Below are 20,332 nucleotides of genomic sequence, written 5' to 3'. Positions count from 1 at the left end.
AGGTGGTCAATCAAAACTACAATGAGATATCATCTCACACCAGTCAGAATGGCCATCATCAAAAAATCTAGAAACAGTAAATGCTGGAGAGGGTGTGGAGAAAAGGGAACACTCTTGCACTGCTGGTGGGAATGTGAATTGGTACAGCCACTAGGGAAAACAGTATGGAGGTTCCTTAAAAAACTACAAATAGAACTACCATATGACCCAGCAATCCCACTATTGGGCATATACCCTGAGAAAACCATAATTCAAAAAGAGTCATGTACCAAAATGTTCATTGCAGCTATATTTACAATAGCCAGGAGATGGAAACAACCTAAGTGTCCATCATCGGATGAATGGATAAAGAAGATGTGGCACATATACACAGTGGAATATTACTCAGCCATAAAAAGAAACGAAATTAAGCTATTTGTAATGAGGTGGATAGACCTAGAGTCTTTCATACAGAGTGAAGTAAGTCAGAAAGAGAAAGACAAATACTGTATGCTAACACATATATATGGAATTTTAAAAAAAATAAAGTATTTTTGAACTTTTTATAAAACCAAACTGATAACATACATTTCAGAAGGCTTAAGAGTAATTATTCCCAGAGGCAGAAGGGTATATTATATGACTTCTGGGAATCTTCTCTGTAAGTCTATTAAAAACAAGTGTTTGGCTTGAAGACTTTTATTTTACCCATTTTTTAAAAAGTGTAATTTAGTTATCCTTTTGCTTTTTCATTTTCAATTATTTTCTGTAAAAATTCAAGTGCTTGAGATAGCTGGCGTTAAACCTTCTAGAGTTAATATCGTTAATTTACTTCTGTTGGTGAAAGATATACCTTGAGAGATTTTAGGGAGTGGTCTGTATGTAACAATTGAAACAGACGTACTATTTACCCATCATGTGGCAAACATTGGCTGAAAACCAGTTGCTACCATCAACACATTAAATTTTGTTTTACATAGTAATATTGTACTTTTTTTACTTTTAAGTTAATAATTAAAATAATTTTATTTTAAATCAGAGACAATTAAACTAAGTATGAAATTTCTTGACAAGCCACAGCCATCCTGGAAAGCTATTTGGAAAGCTAACCAAAAGTATGAGAATATGCCTCTACATTTCATATATTTTTATTTTTTATTTTATTTTTATTTTTAAATTTATTTTATTTTTGGCTGCTTTGGGTCTTCGTTGCTGTGCGCAGGGTTTTCTCTAGTTGCGGCGAGCAAGGGCTACTCTTTGTTGTGGTGCGCAGGCTTCTCATTGTGGTGGCTTCTCTTGTTGCGGAGCACAGGCTCTAGGCATGCGGGCTTCAGTAGTTGTGGCACATGGGCTCAGTAGTTGTGGCTCACAGGCTCTAGAGTGCAGGCTCAGTAGTTGTGGTTCAGGGGCTTAGTAGCTGCACGGCATGTGGGATCTTCCTGGACCAGAGCTTGAATCTGTGTCGCCTCCATTGGCAGGCGGATTCATAACCACTGCGCCACCAGGGAAGCCCTCATATATTTTTAGAAGACAAGTATGTTCTAATTTTACTTGATTTCATAGGAATAGGGTGTTCATAGACTGCCTCTTTACTAATTTCACTTGAGCAAATGTTTCTATATGAAAACACACACCTAGCAGACTTACTTCTTATGCCCTGAAATGTTTTCAGCCATATTTTCCCAACTGTTCTATTTCTATGTCATCTCATATCTTTTCACACATGGATACTTCTCTTTGGAAACACTTCAACCTCCTATTTTGGTGAGGGTCACTCTGATACATCCCTTGAATTAGATGCTTTTCAGCTGACCTCACTTAGTCTCCTTTAGGTTAAGTCAGTCGTATTAATTAAACTGCATTTCAGTTGTCTTGCTAGTTAACTGTCTCTTACTAATTGATGTTTCTCCCACCAAATTTAAAGTTCCTTGAGGACAGATATTGTGTCTTTTATAGGTATGCCCCTAGCATCTGGAAACAGTACCAGGCCTCTATAACCAAAATGGATAAGGTAGGATTCTGTATCCTAGCAATTTTCAGAACTGGGCACCACTTTTATTATTGCTACTAGGCAGAGAGAGAAAGTTGAGTTGTCTCCAAATAGACCTTCAGAACAATGAAATAATGTTATTATCATAAATAGCCTACATAGAAAAAAGGAAAGTTTGGGGGAAAATATATATTTTGGCAATTTCAGCGACATTTAGAATAAAGCAGTGTGCTTAAAATAATTATGTATTAACACTATTTCTCCTTGCTACTTCTTTCAACATTAATTCATACTGCTTTCCTCCCCTCTCCACAAAAGAAATATGAAAAAGAAAGAACATATATTCTTATTGACCAAATACTTCAGATTTCCTAGCTTATATAGTTTGCTGGATTATGCAAATTCAGTAAATATATGAGATTATTCCAGGAATATGTGATATTATACCAGAAATATTTGCTTTATTGTCTATTCTACAATAATAATAAGAAATATAGTGAGTCATTTGATCTAAATTATACCAGAACCAACTTACACGTAAGCATAAAAGTAAATGGGGGTTATAGTTGGACCATAATAATCTACTTGGCAAACAAATTTTTCCTTTAAATCCTGGGTTCCCAAGAAGCTTCAGGTTTGTTTTTGAGACATTTTTTCCACTCACAACTCTTGAGAGTATAAGTTACATGGTCCCACCCACCATAAGAGGAATTATGATCCCAACATTAATTTCAAGGGGGAAGAACCAAAAATTTAAATATACATCACTGATTACCACAGCTAATATGTGTATTTAGTTACTTTATTTGAGAATCAATGGAATAAACCCCATGTGGGCTAAGAAATCAGAAGGGTAAAAATGATTAATTTGAAAAACAAAATAATATGGCCAATTAAAATAATAATGGAAAAGGAAAACATGACTTTTCAAGTAAACTTTCAGTGATAATTAGAGTTATAGTTAAGGAGACTAATCATTTTAGCAAATAACACATACTTTATACAGGAAAAAACATTTTTTAAAAATAATTATTTGTGCTTGAAAAAAAGGATGGGAGCACATCAAAGGGTAACAGGATCCACCCTGAAGGATCTCCCAGTGGCCAATGCTGGGACAATTTAAGCATCAAATAAATGGTATTATAACCCAAAGTATAAAATAAATATACCTGAGTCCATGCCAATATAAATAAATGATCGAAAAAATAATTGGATGAGAGAAGCAAATCTTCTGTACAGAAGAATTCCGTGTAGCATATGTACCTACTCCCACCTCCAGGAAGTAAAGCTCAATTTCACCCCTCCCGATCACTTCTTTGAGAGCATGCTAATGACTAACTTCCAAAGAACAGAGTATGGAAAGGGAAAAATAGTAACTTACAAATATTACTTTAACCAAGTGATGAAGGTTAACATCGCTAGTAATATGTGGATATGTACACCCAGTATGATGTGATGAGGTCACTTCATTAATATGAGGTGATGAGAAAGTCACTTCACCCCTGTGGTATTCTTTTCCAAAACCCATAACCCTAGTTTAATCTTGAGGAAAACATCAGACAAAATAATATAAGCATCAGATCAGGAGATATCCTACAGAATACTTGACCAGAAATTCTTGATAGTCTTCTAGAGACTATCAAGATCATGAAAAACAAGGAAAAGCTAAGAAGCTGTCACAGCCCAGAGGAAACTAGGGAACCATAGAAACTAAATAGATGTGGTACCCTAGATTAGAAGCTAGGATAGAAAAGGGACATTAATGAAAATACTAGTGAAATACAAGCAAAGCCTAGTTTAGTGAATAGTAATGTACCATATCAGTTTATTAGTTTTAACAAATGTACCATAGAAGTGTAAGGTGTTAACAATTAGATAAATTGGGTGAGGGATATATGGGAACTCTTCATACTATCTTTGCAACTTTTCTATAAATCTAAAATTATCCCCCAATTAAACACTTATTTAACAAGTTATCTTCTGATTTATTTAGCAGCTTGCTAAGTAAACAATTACCTACTTACATAATTTACCATAATATAGGAATCCCATCTAAGGAAATGAAAATTTTTTCTACTTCTTCCCCATTGATATTATAAATTTGAATCATGACTAGACAATCAAAAGTAAAAATGAATAATAATTTAAGTTTTAAGAGCTCATCACCATCATATTACTTTTATAGTCTTCAGGTTCAAAGTCGGTGGTTCCTGGTTCTTGGTTGTAAATAACTATGTCATCTTAGATACGTTCACAAAGACACCACTTTTGGTTCATTCTAGTCTCTGTCCTCCTGAAGTCTCCACCTTTGAAGGATGTGTAAATGGAACATTTATTTTTACCTCTAAAAAGTGTAAAGTCATCTGAATATGATCTTTTATACAGACTGAATAATCTGTGTGAAAAGATATAGAAAAATGAACATGCATTGCAACACAGCCTAAGTATTTGTAATCAATATTTTTAGATCTTGGGTCAAAATTTTTCATGTATCTAAAATATGTTTTATTAATTGCTTTCTATATACATGAGATAAAGTTGTAATTTTTTAAAACACATGTATGGTACTTTTTAAAGCATTAATTGTGAAACAATTTTTTGAGTTAATGTGGGGGAAATAAGAAAACAATGATTACATTCATATTCATGATGTTCTTTAAGAGTTTAGAAAAGTAAAAATAATTGAAGCATTTTATTTGATAAAGTGTCTAGTATTATATAGCCTTACTGAATTATATGCCTTGCCCCTGAATGTCCTAGCCAGCTAAAATATGACTTGATCTATACATTTTAAAAAGAACTGTTTATTTAAAAAAAAAGGCTTTAAAATTTAAAATCTCGTTGAACAGACTGGGATTAACAAAGAGATTTAGAAACATACAGAAATAATCATGAGGAAATAAGAATTTGTTACGAGATACAGCTTGAAACAGTATAGGAAGCATGCTTCAGGTTAGTCAGAAGAGGTCCTCTGAATTACACTGTGCATGCTTTCCTGAAATGAAACTGTATGTTATTGGTTAACCAGGATATTTAGCATAATCACTCTGCTAGACTGTGGTGGAGGGAGGTGATTATCACTGAGAACAGATGGGCAGGTCCACAGCACTGCCAGATTCTGCACAAGCTCCATTTATTGTTGGTTCTTGCTTTTTTTCCTTCGGTGTTTAAATTTTTTTTTTAAACATTGTATGTTCTAAAGAACTAGCTGCACAAAAGGTCAGTAGCCAATGACCTTTCAGCTTAGATTTCAAATGTAGGAGAAAGATTCAAAATGCTATCACTGTGTATCTAAGAAGGATGGGGCAGATTTCATTTTACCCTCTAGCCTCCCTCAATGCATGCACGGATTTATCTGTACGCTAAGCTCTCTGCTCTGCATCTCTAGCTCCTTGTGGATTATATTGTCTCTCTGATCAGAAATGATTTTCTCGGATATGAACACCGTTTCTGGCTCCCCTAAAGTGCATCCTCCTAATGGGACCCGGTTTTACACTTTTCAAGTAAGTGTGCTTTAAATGGCTTCACTGCTTAGGAAGTTAATATATAGTCAAACTTTTAATAAAGAGAAAAGTAAGGGAAGGAAAACAGCAAAGTGTGAAAGTATTAAAGGGGATTTAAGATATAGATAAGGTGCATGTCAGTTTAATCTGTTTTTTTTTAAATATGGAGATGAGATGGCGTTAGGATTCTCTGTGAATTCAAGCAAAATAATAGTAAACCCTTAATTTTCACAAGGATTCTTAAATCTGCTACAGTATCATCTTTTGAGAGTTTATGAGTTATTCTGAAGTTGTTATTTATGGATATAATATGGTGAAAATTACAGAGTTACTTCCCTGATATATCACAGAAAGGGTAGAATTAAAAGACATTTTAGGGAACTTTGCAAACTATGTTCTCTGGGCTTAGAAAAATGTTTTGTATTTCATATACATAGCTTAACATAACTCCTGTTATTTTATTTTATTATGTGTGCAATATACAATCAATCAATAATACAGTAGCTTAAGTACCAGGTTTAATATGCTTTTCAATTTGAGATAAAGTAGAAACTCATTAAGATGGAAGATTTTGTGTTATCAAAAAGTCAAAATGATTTACAACATAAATGTAAATGTGAGCTACAAAGCTGTTACCTACTAAATGTATTTCAACTGCCTGTGAATAAATCAGTCATCAGTCTAGAAAATGGTTGTCTAAAGTAAATCATATTCTACTTCATTTTTATCCTCAAATTGCATTTTTCAGTACTAAGGATTACTTTGCAATTCAGTCATATCATCATTAGATTAAAAGGAAAAATGAAACTCTTCTCTTTGTATATTTTACACTATGGGAATATAAACAGCCTAACATTTAATTATTTTAGCTATATAGTTATAATGCACTGAAAAAAATAAATGTAAAGACCTAGAGAATTAATATAGTAGAGGCAGCATGAATTCTTTTGAAAGGGGGCTCTGAATAAATGCACATCTTGATTAATTAACGTCTCTTGCCTTTGCAAACTATAGCAGTAAATATAATTACTCTCTCTCCCCCTTCTTATACTTCTGTTTTTAATTCTGTCGCCTCTCCTGTCTTACACTGATGTCTACTGGTAGTGCAAGTCTGTGCTGTTACAGAATATATTTACTTCCCAGTGGCAATCAGCTTATTGTGGCAGTGACTCAAAATGCAATTGCCCCAGGGCTGTTCTACAGAATTATTACTTTTTTCTTCTCCGTACACTGAAATATAAACACTCCTTACAATATATCCCATAGCTGCCTCTTAGGGGCAGCTTTTGACATTGGGTATTCTGCTTCAGTCTCTTAAAGTTTAAGGGTCAGTGAAATCCATAGCTCAGTCATGACACAGGCTTTTTACAATTCTTTCAGTAGATCTTGCTGACCCATTTCCTGGCAGGTGATTTTCTTTGAAAACACACTAGAATGATTTTTAACCACTTATTTTTTTGTTGATGTTATAACAATTCATGTAAAAACACTAGGATTTCAGATAAAATAGAAATGTTGGCAAATATGAACTCTATTCTCCTACATTTTTAAAATCACAAAATGGTATTTGATCCTGACATTCATGATAATAGGCAATGTGTGTTTAACTTTTTGTTGCTATTGTTTGTTTTTGCTTTTGGTGGAAGAGAAGGAAGAAAGAAGGATGGTTTTTAAAGCATGAATATAAAGGTTTATAAAAGTTGACTCTTTGCTTTTATTTTCAAAGGACTGAATTAAACAGAATTATTTTTCTTATATATGTATATATTAACCTATTTAATGCGGTATACTTTCTTTGGTTGAAATACTGTCATGAGAAATGAGATGCTGTAAAAGTAACAAACCGTTTGTCAAAAAATATATCTTGTGGAAATGATTAGTTAAATTTTCAAAAGTGGTTCTCATTATAGAATGGCATAAATGCATTTCTGAAATGATTCTGTATCAAGGAATTGATATTTTAATGCTTACTTTCTTAAAATTATTCTTGCACAAGAGTTAACATATGCAAAAACATTTAAGATAGCTTAGCATGAAAGATACTGAGTTTCAGTTCCATCTTCTCATCAAATGTTTAACTAGCTTGTCATTTTTGCCGAAATTGTACAATATTAAATTTTAAAAGTAAGATATAGAATGTATTTGACCTGAAGGGTTCAAAGGTAAAAAGACAACAAATAAGAAGCTGAAGGATATTCTAATTACAAGCCTTTCTTTTTCATTGTATTTTAATTTAGCCAAATACATTCATACTTCTACACACACATGCAAATACTATTTTGTATAGACTAACACTTGATTTAAATTAATTTCCTTATAAATGAGACCTCACTTCAATATTCCGTGAAGATAATTGTGTCTGCATGTTTCTATTCAGAGGTTCTTAGACCCTGGGTGATGCCAACACCCAATTTGCACTATATATTTTGTGCATAACTTATCACCCAAAATCAAATTTTAGAGTATAGTTGCCTAGAATGATTTTTGATTGATGAAAATTAAAATTAATTATAATATTTTTATGTATTAGAACTGTCAATTTATGGGGCTCAAATATGTACAAATGGGAAACCTACCTTCAAACAAAATTATATTATATATATATATATGTGAATGAAGTAAAAATTCTTTTAAATTTTATGTCTATAAAAATGATGTCCCACAGCTCGGTGCTTTGTGACCACCTAGAGGGGTGGGATAGGGAGAGTGGGAGGGAGGGAGACACAAGAGGGAAGAGATATGGAGATATATGTATATGTATAACTGATTCACTTTGTTATAAAGCAGAAACTAACACACCATTGTAAAGCAATTATACTCCAATAAAGAGGTTAAAAAAAAATGATGTCCCAACATCATTTCACATTTAGCCCTATTTTTGCAAGTAAAACCATTTAATATGCTTTACTAAACTTCTAGATTAGCTAATCATGACTTAATGTGTTAATTCTCCCAGAGGTATTGATGAGCAACACGCTACCCCCTCATTTCCTAGAGATTTAAGTATCTTCACCTAGACGTTTTCAAAGCCTGCCCAGTCCTAAGATTTCATGGGAGTTTGTCAGTAGTTGCTAGAGACAGTAGGGAAGAGGAATACATTCTTTTGAGGTTCTTAATGTTTTCTTATTCTACATTTACCTATTTTATTCATTGGAGCTTTATGCAAGCTTTCATGAACTACAACAGTAACAAACAGTATACTACTATCAAAAACAAAGCAAGGCTTCCCTGGTGGCGCAGTGGTTGAGAGTCCGCCTGCTGATGTAGGGGACGCGGGTTCGTGTCCCGGTCTGGGAAGATCCCACATGCCGTGGAGCGACTGGGCCCGTGAGCCATGGCCGCTGAGCCTGTGCATCCGGAGCCTGTGCTCCACAGCGGGAAAGGCCACAGCAGTGGGAGGCCTGCGTACCGCAAAAAACAAACAAACAAACACAAAAAAAGAACAAAGCAAAAGTGGTTTGTAAACCACTTCCTCAAACCAAAGGAATATATTTCTGATGGGAGCAGTTTTGATCTGTTGAATCCACAGAGCAATTATTTCTGCTTAGAATACATTTCTTTGCCATTTCATCCTAGTATTAATAACATTAACTGCCAAGAACGTGTATAAAAGTCTTTGACTGTTGCCCCCTGGTATCCACTGAAGACAAGAGAAAGACACTTTGTCGCAAAATATGGAAACACATTAATCTGCCACTTCCATGTTTAAAATACTTTATGGGGGCTTCCCTGGTGGCGCAGTGGTTTAGAGTCCGCCTGCCGATGCAGGGAACACGGGTTCGTGCCCCGGTCTGGGAAGATCCCACATGCCGCGGAGCAGCTGGGCCCGTGAGCCATGGCCGCTGAGCCTGCGCGTCCGGAGCCTGTGCTCCACAACGGGAGAGGCCACAGGAGTGAGAGGCCTGCATACCGCAAAAAAAAAAAAAAAAACTTTATGTATCCCCTGTCCTTAAAGGATAAAATTCGCTTCTTTAACTTGTCATGTAAAAGCTCTTCCTGGTCTGGAGCTCATGCAACATACTACTTTATTTACCTGCTTTCCCACAAATTTGTCTGTATGCTTCTGTTCTTTGCCTCTTCACTGAACCTGCCCATTGGAAAATTGTTTTTGCTTAAAGACTCATCTCAAAGCCACCTACCCCTTGAAGCCTTCACTTATTCACCTGATTCATGCATGATGTATTAAGATGTATTAAGTATATTTCCTTTGATCATTTGCCTGTTTATACCAGTACTGAAGCAGTTATTATGCTTTTTTTTTTATTGGAGTATAGTTGATTTACAATGTTGTGTTAGTTTCAGGTGTACAGCAAAGTGAATCAGTTATACATACACATATATCCACTCTTTTTTTTTTTAGATTCTTTTCCCTTATAAGCGATTATAGAGTATTGAATAGAGTTCCCTGTGCTATACAGCAGGTTCTTATTAGTTGTCTATTTTATATATAGTGTATATATGTCAGTCCCAATCTCCCAAGTTATCCCTCCCTTATTATGCTTTGTTTTAATCCCCGAGAACATTTTAATAATCTGTGTCCCTAGCAAATGGATACTGCAAATATCTGTGTATAATAAGCAGAGGCATATATTTGGAAGGTGATTAAAATATGAAAATTCAACACAGTAAACAACAACTTCTTTTTGTGTTAACTATATAAGCAGTCGGTGAGACATATATTATTAGAGAAATATCTAAAGATATATAAAGGTAAATGTGTTTAATACTAAGCCTTTGTGTACCAGTGTTGGGTTCTTCAAAATAGATAACAGTTACATTAGTGATCTCAGAAAAGCTTTAATTTTATTGTTTTTAAAATAGATTTCTGTTACAGCTAGACAAAACCTTTTTGAGATTTTTTTCTTTATACCTCTTTACCATTGCTTATTAATTGGGGCATTTCATATTTTAACAAGAGAACTTTAAAATTGATTAATATATAGTTTTTCATTTAGCAGATACTATTACTTGAAATATATAGAAGACTAATAGGCAAGTTAGCAATCTCAACTGCATGAAGAATTTCACTCAAATTCTTAATAATTAGGATGGGGCACCATATCTTTGTGATCATATGAGGTTGAGGTAATTCTGGCTTTTCAGGAAAAAAAACAGATTTTTTTATATTCTATCATTTTTTTATCCTTGGGAATATGCCATTATTTTTCTATTATTTGGAGCATATTATAACTTCTTACTGTTGATATATTTTTTTTTAAGCTGTGGTTCTTTTTTGAAGATGTTGGGGGTAGGAGTTTATTAATTAATTAATTAATTTTTGTTGTGTTGGGTCTTCGTTTCTGTGCGAGGGCTTTCTCTAGTTGTGGCAAGCGGGGGCCACTCTTCATCGCAGTGCACGGGCCTCTCACTACCGTGGCCTCTCTTGTTGCGGAGCACAGGCTCCAGACGCGCAGGCTCAGTAGTTGTGGCTCACGGGCCTAGTTGCTCTGCGGCATGTGGGATCCTCCCAGACCAGGGCTCGAACCCATGTCCCCTGCATTAGCAGGCAGATTCTCAACCACTGCGCCACCAGGGAAGCCCCACTGTTGATATTTTTAAAACGCACTGGAAATATCTATCAGAATGCTTGGAACATGTTATGTATTTTTAAAAAAAAAGAAGAATGAAAGCAAAGTAGCCTAATAGAGATAAGAAAGACAGACCCTTTGGCTCCAAGGTTACAGAGTAATATAAGCAGACTTCCCCAGCTTAGTGAGAGAACTGAGGTTTTTCTCTGTTGCCCAACTGTATGCAGTCATGATTATGATTATGATTGGTGGAGCTAACACAAGAGGTATTTCAAGCAAGCTGACTGACATGTTTAAAGGTACATATTGGTGTCTGGGAAAGGCAGAGTTTAGTATAACTGGAACGTAAGCTGGAGAAGGAAATGACTAAAAGTCAATGTGCAAACTCCAGAATATAAAAATAGGTTTGAATGTCAAGTCCAGATCCTCAGGAACTTGAATTTAGGATTCAAGGATTTTCAGCAAAGAATGACAAGCTTCGATTTACTGTTTAGTTAGAATATTGGATTATGCCTTGGCTGGTTGATAGGACAGAGAAAACTATTCAGTAGCTTTCCAAAAAAATCTAGATGAATTGTCATGATTTCCCTGCTTTACAGATGAAAAAAACTGATGCTCAAAAAAGGCACTTAAGTAGTTGTTAATAATGCAGGGTATACGTAACGTAGTTTCTGTCTGAATCTGGGGTTATGGAACACAAAATTCCACAGTCTTTTCTGTATAGTCTTCTGCTGAAATTGCTGATGATTACATACATCAACAAAAGTATTCCAAGCTATATAATTTCTAATCCTGTTGACCTATTAATTCAGAAACTTATAGAAATTTAACTCTACTTCTTCAAAACATTGTACTACAGCCTCATTGGGTTTTTAAACTTGAGGTTCTTATTCAGTTACATCTCCTCATTTAATCCTTATTAACACAGTTTTCTTCTAGTTGGAAATATGTTTTTATAGTAATTGCCAATCAAATTGTGCTGAAAGGCAAAAAGGGAAATTGAGGGGGAAAATTTTCCCTAAACACATACTTTTGTCAATATAAGATTGTTCTGTATATCAGTGAGACCAACTGTAGAAAACAATGAGTAGCTCCTGAGCTCCCCATAGGAAATCATATGTCTTCCATCTGCAGAGGTCTGTGCGTAACAGAATTTGGCTAGGCAATATATTCTAAGAGGACAGGCACTGTGTACTTTTTTTTCATTGTTAAATCACTAGCACCAAGTAGTGTCCAACACACAGCCTTGATTTAGTAAGTAGGTGTTGAATTGAATTACAAATTGAAAAGGAGTATGTATTCTGATCTAGAATGACCTCTCCATAGGAATACATAAATTGTTGTAAGATACCCAGCATAGCGTCCACAAATATATTTCACTTATACCTAGCTAACATAGCTTTATATTTCAAGTATTGTCTGCAGAGGAAGGAAATTGGAAGTAGGGAAATTAACTAGGAGGCTCTTAAGATAAAGCTTTTAATGCATGGAGCACAGTGCCTGGTGGTTAGTAAGAGCTCAGTGAGCAGCAATCACAGCAGCAGCGACCAAAAGTGGGGTCTGCAAAACGTACTAGAGAAGGCAAGGGTATGAGCATAAAGGACAAAGGGAAAGTCATTAAGAGATAGATTCAAAGGAATCCATTAACTTATGAATATAGGAGACAAGAGAAAAAGGCAAGATTACCTCTAGTGAGGGAGAGAGAAATATGGAGGAGGAACAGCTTTGCAAAACAATATATTGAGTTTGGGTTTGGACAGATTGAGTAGACAGTTGGAAATAACGGGTTTGGCTCGGAGGAGGCAGGTCTGCCTGAATAGTAGATGTAAATGTGGGAGGCATCTGCTTACAGAGTAGGGAAAACTATGGAAGTGGATGAAATGACCTTGGCAAAGAATGAGGAGAATGGGGGTGGGGGTGGGGGTGAGGCTGGGCGTGAAATCCTTGGACCCGCTGACTTACCCAGAATTATTATCACTTGGAGTGCGTGTGCTTGGTTTATTTTGCAAACACAGTTTGGAAGCTTTTTCCTAATCACCTCTCCTTGAATATCACCTCTGAACCTAATTCAGTTTAGGTGCTCCTGCCTCTTTGTGTCTGTCTTTGCTTTATTTTGTAAATGCGTTTTGGTAGCTAGCATTTCCTTTTAACCCCCTCCTTAAATATTGTCCCCGAACTTTAATTCAAGTTAAATCCTCCTGTCCTTAACACCTTCACGAAGTAACTTGATGTATGTCTATTGTATTATTTATTATACCATATTTAATTTTTTACTTATCTCTCTTCACCACTAGTCTGTGAACTCCTGAAAAGCATAAAATTTATTTTACTTAACTACTCATATTTGTTTATTGACACCTAGACTAATGCTTGTCGTATAGACAGAATCTGTTTTTTGAATGAATGAATTCATATGTAAATTGAAGGCTAGCTAAAATTAACCCTCTTATATTAATTTCTGAAATCATTTGACACACCTTGTTGAATATCCCCATTATGCCAGACTTTAACGATGGTAAGCAAAATACCAGTTTTCTGTGCTCAAAAGTCTTAGTCGCCTCTTGGAATATTATCCAACAGTCATAATAGCACATTATTTGGTTCTCTGAAAATACTTCGACTTTAAAGGTTCATATAGATATTACTATTATAATTTATGTAATTTCAATTAAATAATTCTAATTCCAAATCTATTTTTAATTCTGGTTCACAGTTAACTTTTCTACTGTTTGTTCTTTCTTTTATATTTTCAAAATATTTTACAAATAATAATAATTATTCTTAAAAAATAAAATTGCATGATAGTTTGGAGCATGCCTTTTGAATTTAAACACCTGGTTCAAAACTAGTTTCCACCGTTCACTAGAGTCTGGCTATAAGTACGTGAAATTATTTCTTTCTTTTCACTTTCCTTGACTGTCTGTTGGAAAACAGTAGAGCATGTCATGAGGTTATCATGATGCTAAATGGATTATTTATAGAATAATATATAAAGTATTTACTTCCAATAAAGATGGCTTCAATCAAGATTAGCTAGTGTTGTTTTAATGATTAATGTACTTTCTAAATAATAGCATAATTTATTCCACAAATGATCTTTTTTCCTTTTGCTTATTTTAAATTTAGGAAAAAATTAATGCTAAGAAAACATATTCACCACTTTAAATACTTTAAGTGCTTCATATATATGCTAAGGGATCTTATTAAAATATATTTATTAATTTTTCAAGATCTTAATTTTATATTAAATATTTTTGTGCTTATAGAATATAAGCTTTCAGAGAATTGATTTAAGTATCCCTTTGAAAGTATACTTGGATTCCTTTTATAAATACATTTTTGGTATTTTTCAATTGTATTTGGTAAAGTCATTTTGATGGTTACCTTGTATCTTCATTATGACTTTTATTATCATCTCAAGTTTTACACAGATACAGATGCAAATTTAAAATGACCAGTTTGTGAAATTGGCTAACTTAGGATATAATTCAAAATATCTACAGATTAAAAGAGAGTGGCTCACTTTGTATGCTGGGTGCTCCACACAATATGTAAAGATTTAGAGTAATTACTAAATTTATTTAGAGCCAACCAGATTTGATGCTATTATTGGCAGCAGAACTGTCAAAGAATTGCTGAGTATGTTAACAATGCTAAGGAGTGTATAACGTTTTTAAACAACATCACAAAATTATTCTCTAAGTTATATCACAAAACAGAAGTTGGCAAAGTTACATGGACAACTGAGCAATGTCATTAGGAAGAAATGAACATAATCTAGTTTTTACAGCTTAAACATTCTCAATTTTAATTATGTTGGTGAAAAAATACAGAAGATACACAAAAAAAGACATACTTATTTGTTGTTTTCTATCAAATAAAATCAATGCAAAAGCAACAGTTGTGAACTACAATGTAATGTTACACTGTTAAGTAGCATACTGTTTCCTTTTATTTTGTAATTTTGTTTTTCTCATTAAGCACATCATTAATCTTCTCTTTCTCAAATAATCCATCTTTGAAATTACAATTGGCCTACGAGATGCTAAAGAAAAAGCATTCTTTGAACTCCTAAAACAAAAAAGCTATTATAAAATATTATAAACTCACTATGTTTGAAAAGTTATACTTAATCACTGTTAAAGTATATCATGTGTTGTAATATCATTTTGTTTAGATGTTAAAATATTTAATGCATAAAAAATCAAATATTTTAACAATAATATAAGGCAGTTCAAATATTTGCAAACACATTTCTTTCATTCAAGAAACACTCAGAGAAATTGCTTTAGATGTGGTCTACATTTTCAAGGAGCAAATGTTACAATACATAATAAGTAACAATAAATATTAGAACAGAGAGTCATGCAAAATACAGTGATGTGCTAAAAGAATCAGTTAATTTCAAGTGTGTCTTTGAGAAAGACTTCAAGTAAGAACATTACTTTTAAAAAATAGTAAAGAATTTCAAAATAACTATATCACAGAAATATAAGTGAAAAAAATTTTTTTGGCCATTGTATACCAGCCATGTTCTATGACTGGCCAAGGGGCCATGATCTGTGGGACCATCCTAGACAGACCTCTGCCACTGCAGGGCTTTCCCCAGATATTCAGTGTCCTGTATCTTCTTGCAGTTCCAAAACATAGTATAGACACCAGGCCTCTGTGTCTTTACTTATGCTTTCTCTGTGTCTGTGTTGTGTCATGTACATGTAGAGACACTCATTCAATACAACCTTATGTCCCTGACTTCAGATTATACTACAAAGCTAAGTAATCAAGACAATATGGCACTGGCACAAAAACAGAAATAAAGATCAATGGAACAGGATAGAAAGCCCAGAGATGAACACATGCACCTATTGTCAACTAATCTATGACAAAGGAGGCAAGGATATACAATGGAGAAAAGACAGTCTCTTCAATAAGTAGTGCTGGGAAAACTAGACAGCTACATGTAAAAGAATCAGATTAGAGCAATCCCTAACACCATACACAAAAATAAACTCAAAATGGATTAAAGACCTAAATGTAAGACCGGACACTATAAAACTCTTAGAGGAAAACATAGACAGAACACTCATTGACATAAATCACAGCAAGATCTTTTTTGACCCACCTCCTAGAAAAATGGAAATAAAAACAAAAATAAACATGGGACTTAATGAAACTTCAAAGCTTTTGCACAGCAAAGGAAACTATAAACAAGATGAAAAGACAACCCTCAGAATGGGAGAAACTATTTGTAAACAAAGGACAAAGAATTAATCTCCAAAATATATAAACAGCTCATGCAGCTCAATATCAAAAAAACAAACAACCCAATCAAAAAATGGGCAGAAGACCTAAATAGACATCTCTCCAAAGAAGACATACAGATGGCCAAGAGGCACATGAAAAGCTGCTCAACATCACTACTTATTAGAGAAATGCAAATCAAAACTACAATGAGGTATCACCTCACACCAGTTAGAATGGACCTCATCAGAAAATCTGCAAACAACAAATGCTGGAGAGGGTGTGGAGAAAAGAGAACCCTCTTGCATTGTTGTGGGAATGTAAACTGATACAGCCACTATGGAGAACAGTATGGAGGTTCCTTAAAAAACTAAAAATAGAACTACCATACGACCCAGCAATCCCACTACTGGACATATACCCAGAGAAAACCATAATTCAAAAAGACACACGCACCCCAGTGTTCATTGCAGCACTATTTACAATAGCCAGGTCATGGCATCAGCCTAAATGCCCATCGACAGATGAATGGATAAAGAAGATGTGGTACATATATACAATGGAATATTACTCATCCATAAAAAGGAATTAAATTGGGTCATTTGTAGAGACGTGGATGGACCTAGAGACTGTCATAGAGAGTGAAGTAAGTCAGAAAGAGAAAAACAAATATCGTATATTAACGCATATATGTGGAATCTAGAAAAATGGTACAGATGAACCAGTTTGCAGGGCAAAAATTGAGACACAGATGTAGAGAACAAACGTATGGATGCCAAGGGGGGAAAGTGGGGTGGGGTGGGGGTGGTGGTGTGATGAATTGGGAGATTGAGATTGACATATATACACTAATATGTATAAAATAGATAACTAATAAGAACTTGCTGTATAAAGAAAAATAATAAAATAAAATTTAAAAAAATACAACCTTATGATGATGGTGATCATGAAGAGGAAATACTTCTTCTTCTAAGAGGCTTTCATGAATAGAATCGTTCCTGAACTCGCATGGTATTCTGAAAAGAGCAATGACTGATTTGTTTTACTAAATCTTAAACATTCAACATTTATTCTTTTTTAAAGCAAAAAAACATTTTGCATAGCAAGAAATAAGCTATATATTTTCTCTGACCCTGAACATACATATTGATAGAGGGTAGAGAAAGCTAGGGAAATCAAGAAGGGCGAGGCTAAAGGAAGAGCTGCAACATTGGCCTTGAAAAGAAGAATGCTTCGCTTTCCAAGAAATAAAACATAAAAGGTGAAAATGGATCAAGGGACAGAGGCTGTGTCTGGGATAATAGACATCAAGTGGCAATGAGAGTGGAGCCAAGAATGGAAGCATAGTTTTGGATCAGTCTTAAAAAGTGAGTTTCTGTGTTAATCGCCCTAAATGCAAATTGGAATGGGAATAAATATTGGTAAATGTGGCAAAAAAAAATCAAGTAAACAAAGAATCAAAGTGCTAACGAGATTAAGGTTAAACTGTCTGAACATGGGTCAGTTTTCAGTCTAATATTGCATAGGAAGTAATATTTTTGATTGAAATTATATTTCACTTTTTTTAAAAGGGGGAAAAAAGCTCACTGAAAAATTACGCTTTACTCAATGCTTCTATAATATGATGTTATAGACATAAGTTCCAAGAAAGTGTATTTTATTTAACAGTGATTCCCAGAACATTCCATCATGCATGGCACATAGTAAGCTCTCCAAAAATATATGTAGAATGAATAGATGTTCTTTAATAATATAAATTTAAAGATTTTTTACCTCATGAAATATTATAACTGAAATAAAGTTAATATAGTTTACACTGTTAGGTAATTATCAAAGTTATTTAAATATTTTGCCTATATGTAATATTAAAGATTAAATGGCAATATACAACATGTATTTAGGGAAATATGAGTAAATAAAACATTGTAAGTAATGATAAGAGTACAGTCATAACTTATTATAAGCTAAACAAAAGTTAGCGGAGTTTGTGCCTTTGTGGGGAAAGCTCAACATATAGTCATATATATAGCATGCCACAGGCTAGATTATCTAGAAAATTGCCCTTACTCCTCACATTACATTAATATAATTTCATTTAATATAGCCTGTTAGGGTATCACATTTTAAGATAAATCTTTAATATGGAATGCTGTCTACATAATTTATTTAATGAAAAATAGATCTTTGAAGAAAAGATGGAAAAAATTGTGGACATTACGTAGCCCAGGGAAGGAATATGGAAGAAAGACATAATCTCTTCCACTCAAAAGAAATGTTCTTTTGATTTGATTCACTGTAATTGTTCAACATATGTGGTGAGAAAACTGCAGGAATACATGAGTCTGAATAAAAATAGAAGAAGTTTCAGTTGGATGTAGAAAATGAGTTTATGACTATTGGGGTGATAAAACATGAAAGTGGGTAGTTGTCAGTGATAGCTCAATGAAACCTTTATATTGGGGATTTTCAAGAGGAGGCGGAGTACAAAAGGCAAGGTGCAGGTGAGATAGATTTAAGTCTCATATCTGCAACTTAAAACGTGTGCATATGCAAAAATTATTAAACTTCACTAAGATTCAATTTCTTCACTTTTAAGTAATGAGAATAATACATTTCTCAGGGTTGATGTGAGAAAATGTACTTGAAAGCATTTTATACATTTAAAAACAGTTCAGTTAACGCTCTTTTGCAAGCAACAGAAACTGATTATGGTATGTTAGTCAAAAGAAAAATGTATTTGAATGATATGGAAATCACTTTTATTGACCCATACAGTAAACTGTGTGCCTGGTTCTATTCTATGCATTGGATAATTAGTAAGTGAAAAATGAGGCTTTTATTCTGGTGGGACAAAACAGATAATAAATAGGATAATGTATAGCAATGAGCAAGTGAACCATGAAGCTTATATTCTAATTGGATGAAACATAGTAAAATAAATAGGACAATGTATAGTATGTTAGATGGTGATAAATGCTAAGGAGAAATATAGAGCATAGACAGTGGATAGGGAGCATCGAAGTGCACAGCTTAAACTTTGGGCAGTGGAGGCGTTGTGGAGCAGAGGACATGTGAGTAAAGACCTGGAGGAATCAGAACAGCTTTGGATCTCAGTACGAGAATGAACTGAAGGGTGTAATCTTCACAGTGCTACCACCAGATAGATTAACTCTACCTACATTCCCTCCATTCAAGATTTAAATTCAAGAGAGAGAAGTCTGGTTGGTCCAACCTGGACCTCACTTAATCATAAACGTGTCATCATCTACTTGCCTTCTGCCTGGCTTGCTCAACCTCTGTCCCAACACTTTTCCATTTACTATAATGAGGTACACTACAGACAGAATACAGTGCTCAAACAGATTTTAGCCTTTCTTTAAGAAAAGAAAGTATCCATTACATGTCTATATTCCTCACTCCTCCTAGAACTTCCTTTCCCCATTTTCTACTTGTTTGCCCCCAACTCACTCATTCTTTCAAACCGTTTACAATATGTGTCTTTTGTGGATATGTCAGTTCCCAGTTAAGTTCACTACCCTCCTTGTTGTGCTTACCTCTATCATAATAATTAACACCAATCTACTTTAAGTAGGCGTGTCTATTTCCCCATTATACTGTGAGTTCCTTAAAGACACAATATATATTTGTTAGTTGAATGAATTATGAGTGCTCAATAAATGTCTGGATATATAAAGGATGCATGTCATTTTCCCAAAAAGTCACAAGGTGCCTTTTATACCAAGCTTTACGTTGAGACTATGTCAATTAAACTTGACATTGTGACTACAAAATATGAATTATCCAACAGAAGATAGTTATCCTGCCTCTGTGTGTGTGTGTGCACGCATGCACACATGTGTGCATTATTGTTGATGTTGTTTTCTTTGGTTATTTGGTGGAGAGGAGATGTAATTAACAAAATAATTTTTTGTAAAAATTTTGAAAGAAAAAAATTTAAAACATTCCTAAATTTTAAATAAATATATTCATTCTTATTTAATGTTCACTAAATGATATCAGGATCTATGCATTTCATGTGAACTCCATATAACACTTAGATGTTCCATTTCAATCTGTTTGATGCTCTACAT

At 34.2% G+C, this 20,332-nt stretch overlaps 1 protein-coding gene across 7 annotated transcripts in view; it reads left to right on the top strand.

The window, feature by feature from the left end:
- PPFIA2 (PPFI scaffold protein A2) overlaps positions 1 to 20,332 on the top strand; it is a 474,850-nt gene that overhangs the window by 137,094 nt on the left and 317,424 nt on the right. For 2 of the 7 annotated variants that reach the window (XM_007457668.1, XM_007457667.1), the window contains exon 1: positions 5,392 to 5,472. The exons of the other annotated variants lie outside the window; for them this stretch is intronic. In XM_007457668.1, the coding sequence (XP_007457730.1) occupies positions 5,392 to 5,472 (81 nt within the window). Of the gene's footprint in view, positions 1 to 5,391; positions 5,473 to 20,332 lie in introns of those variants that run through there. 7 annotated transcript variants of the gene reach the window in all.

This window comes from Lipotes vexillifer, unplaced genomic scaffold (genome assembly GCF_000442215.2).
Source record: "Lipotes vexillifer unplaced genomic scaffold, Lipotes_vexillifer_v1.1 scaffold117, whole genome shotgun sequence".
Taxonomy (NCBI): domain Eukaryota; kingdom Metazoa; phylum Chordata; class Mammalia; order Artiodactyla; family Lipotidae; genus Lipotes; species Lipotes vexillifer.
Note: the sequence above shows the minus strand (reverse complement) of the source record. Positions and strands in the feature narration are given on the sequence as shown.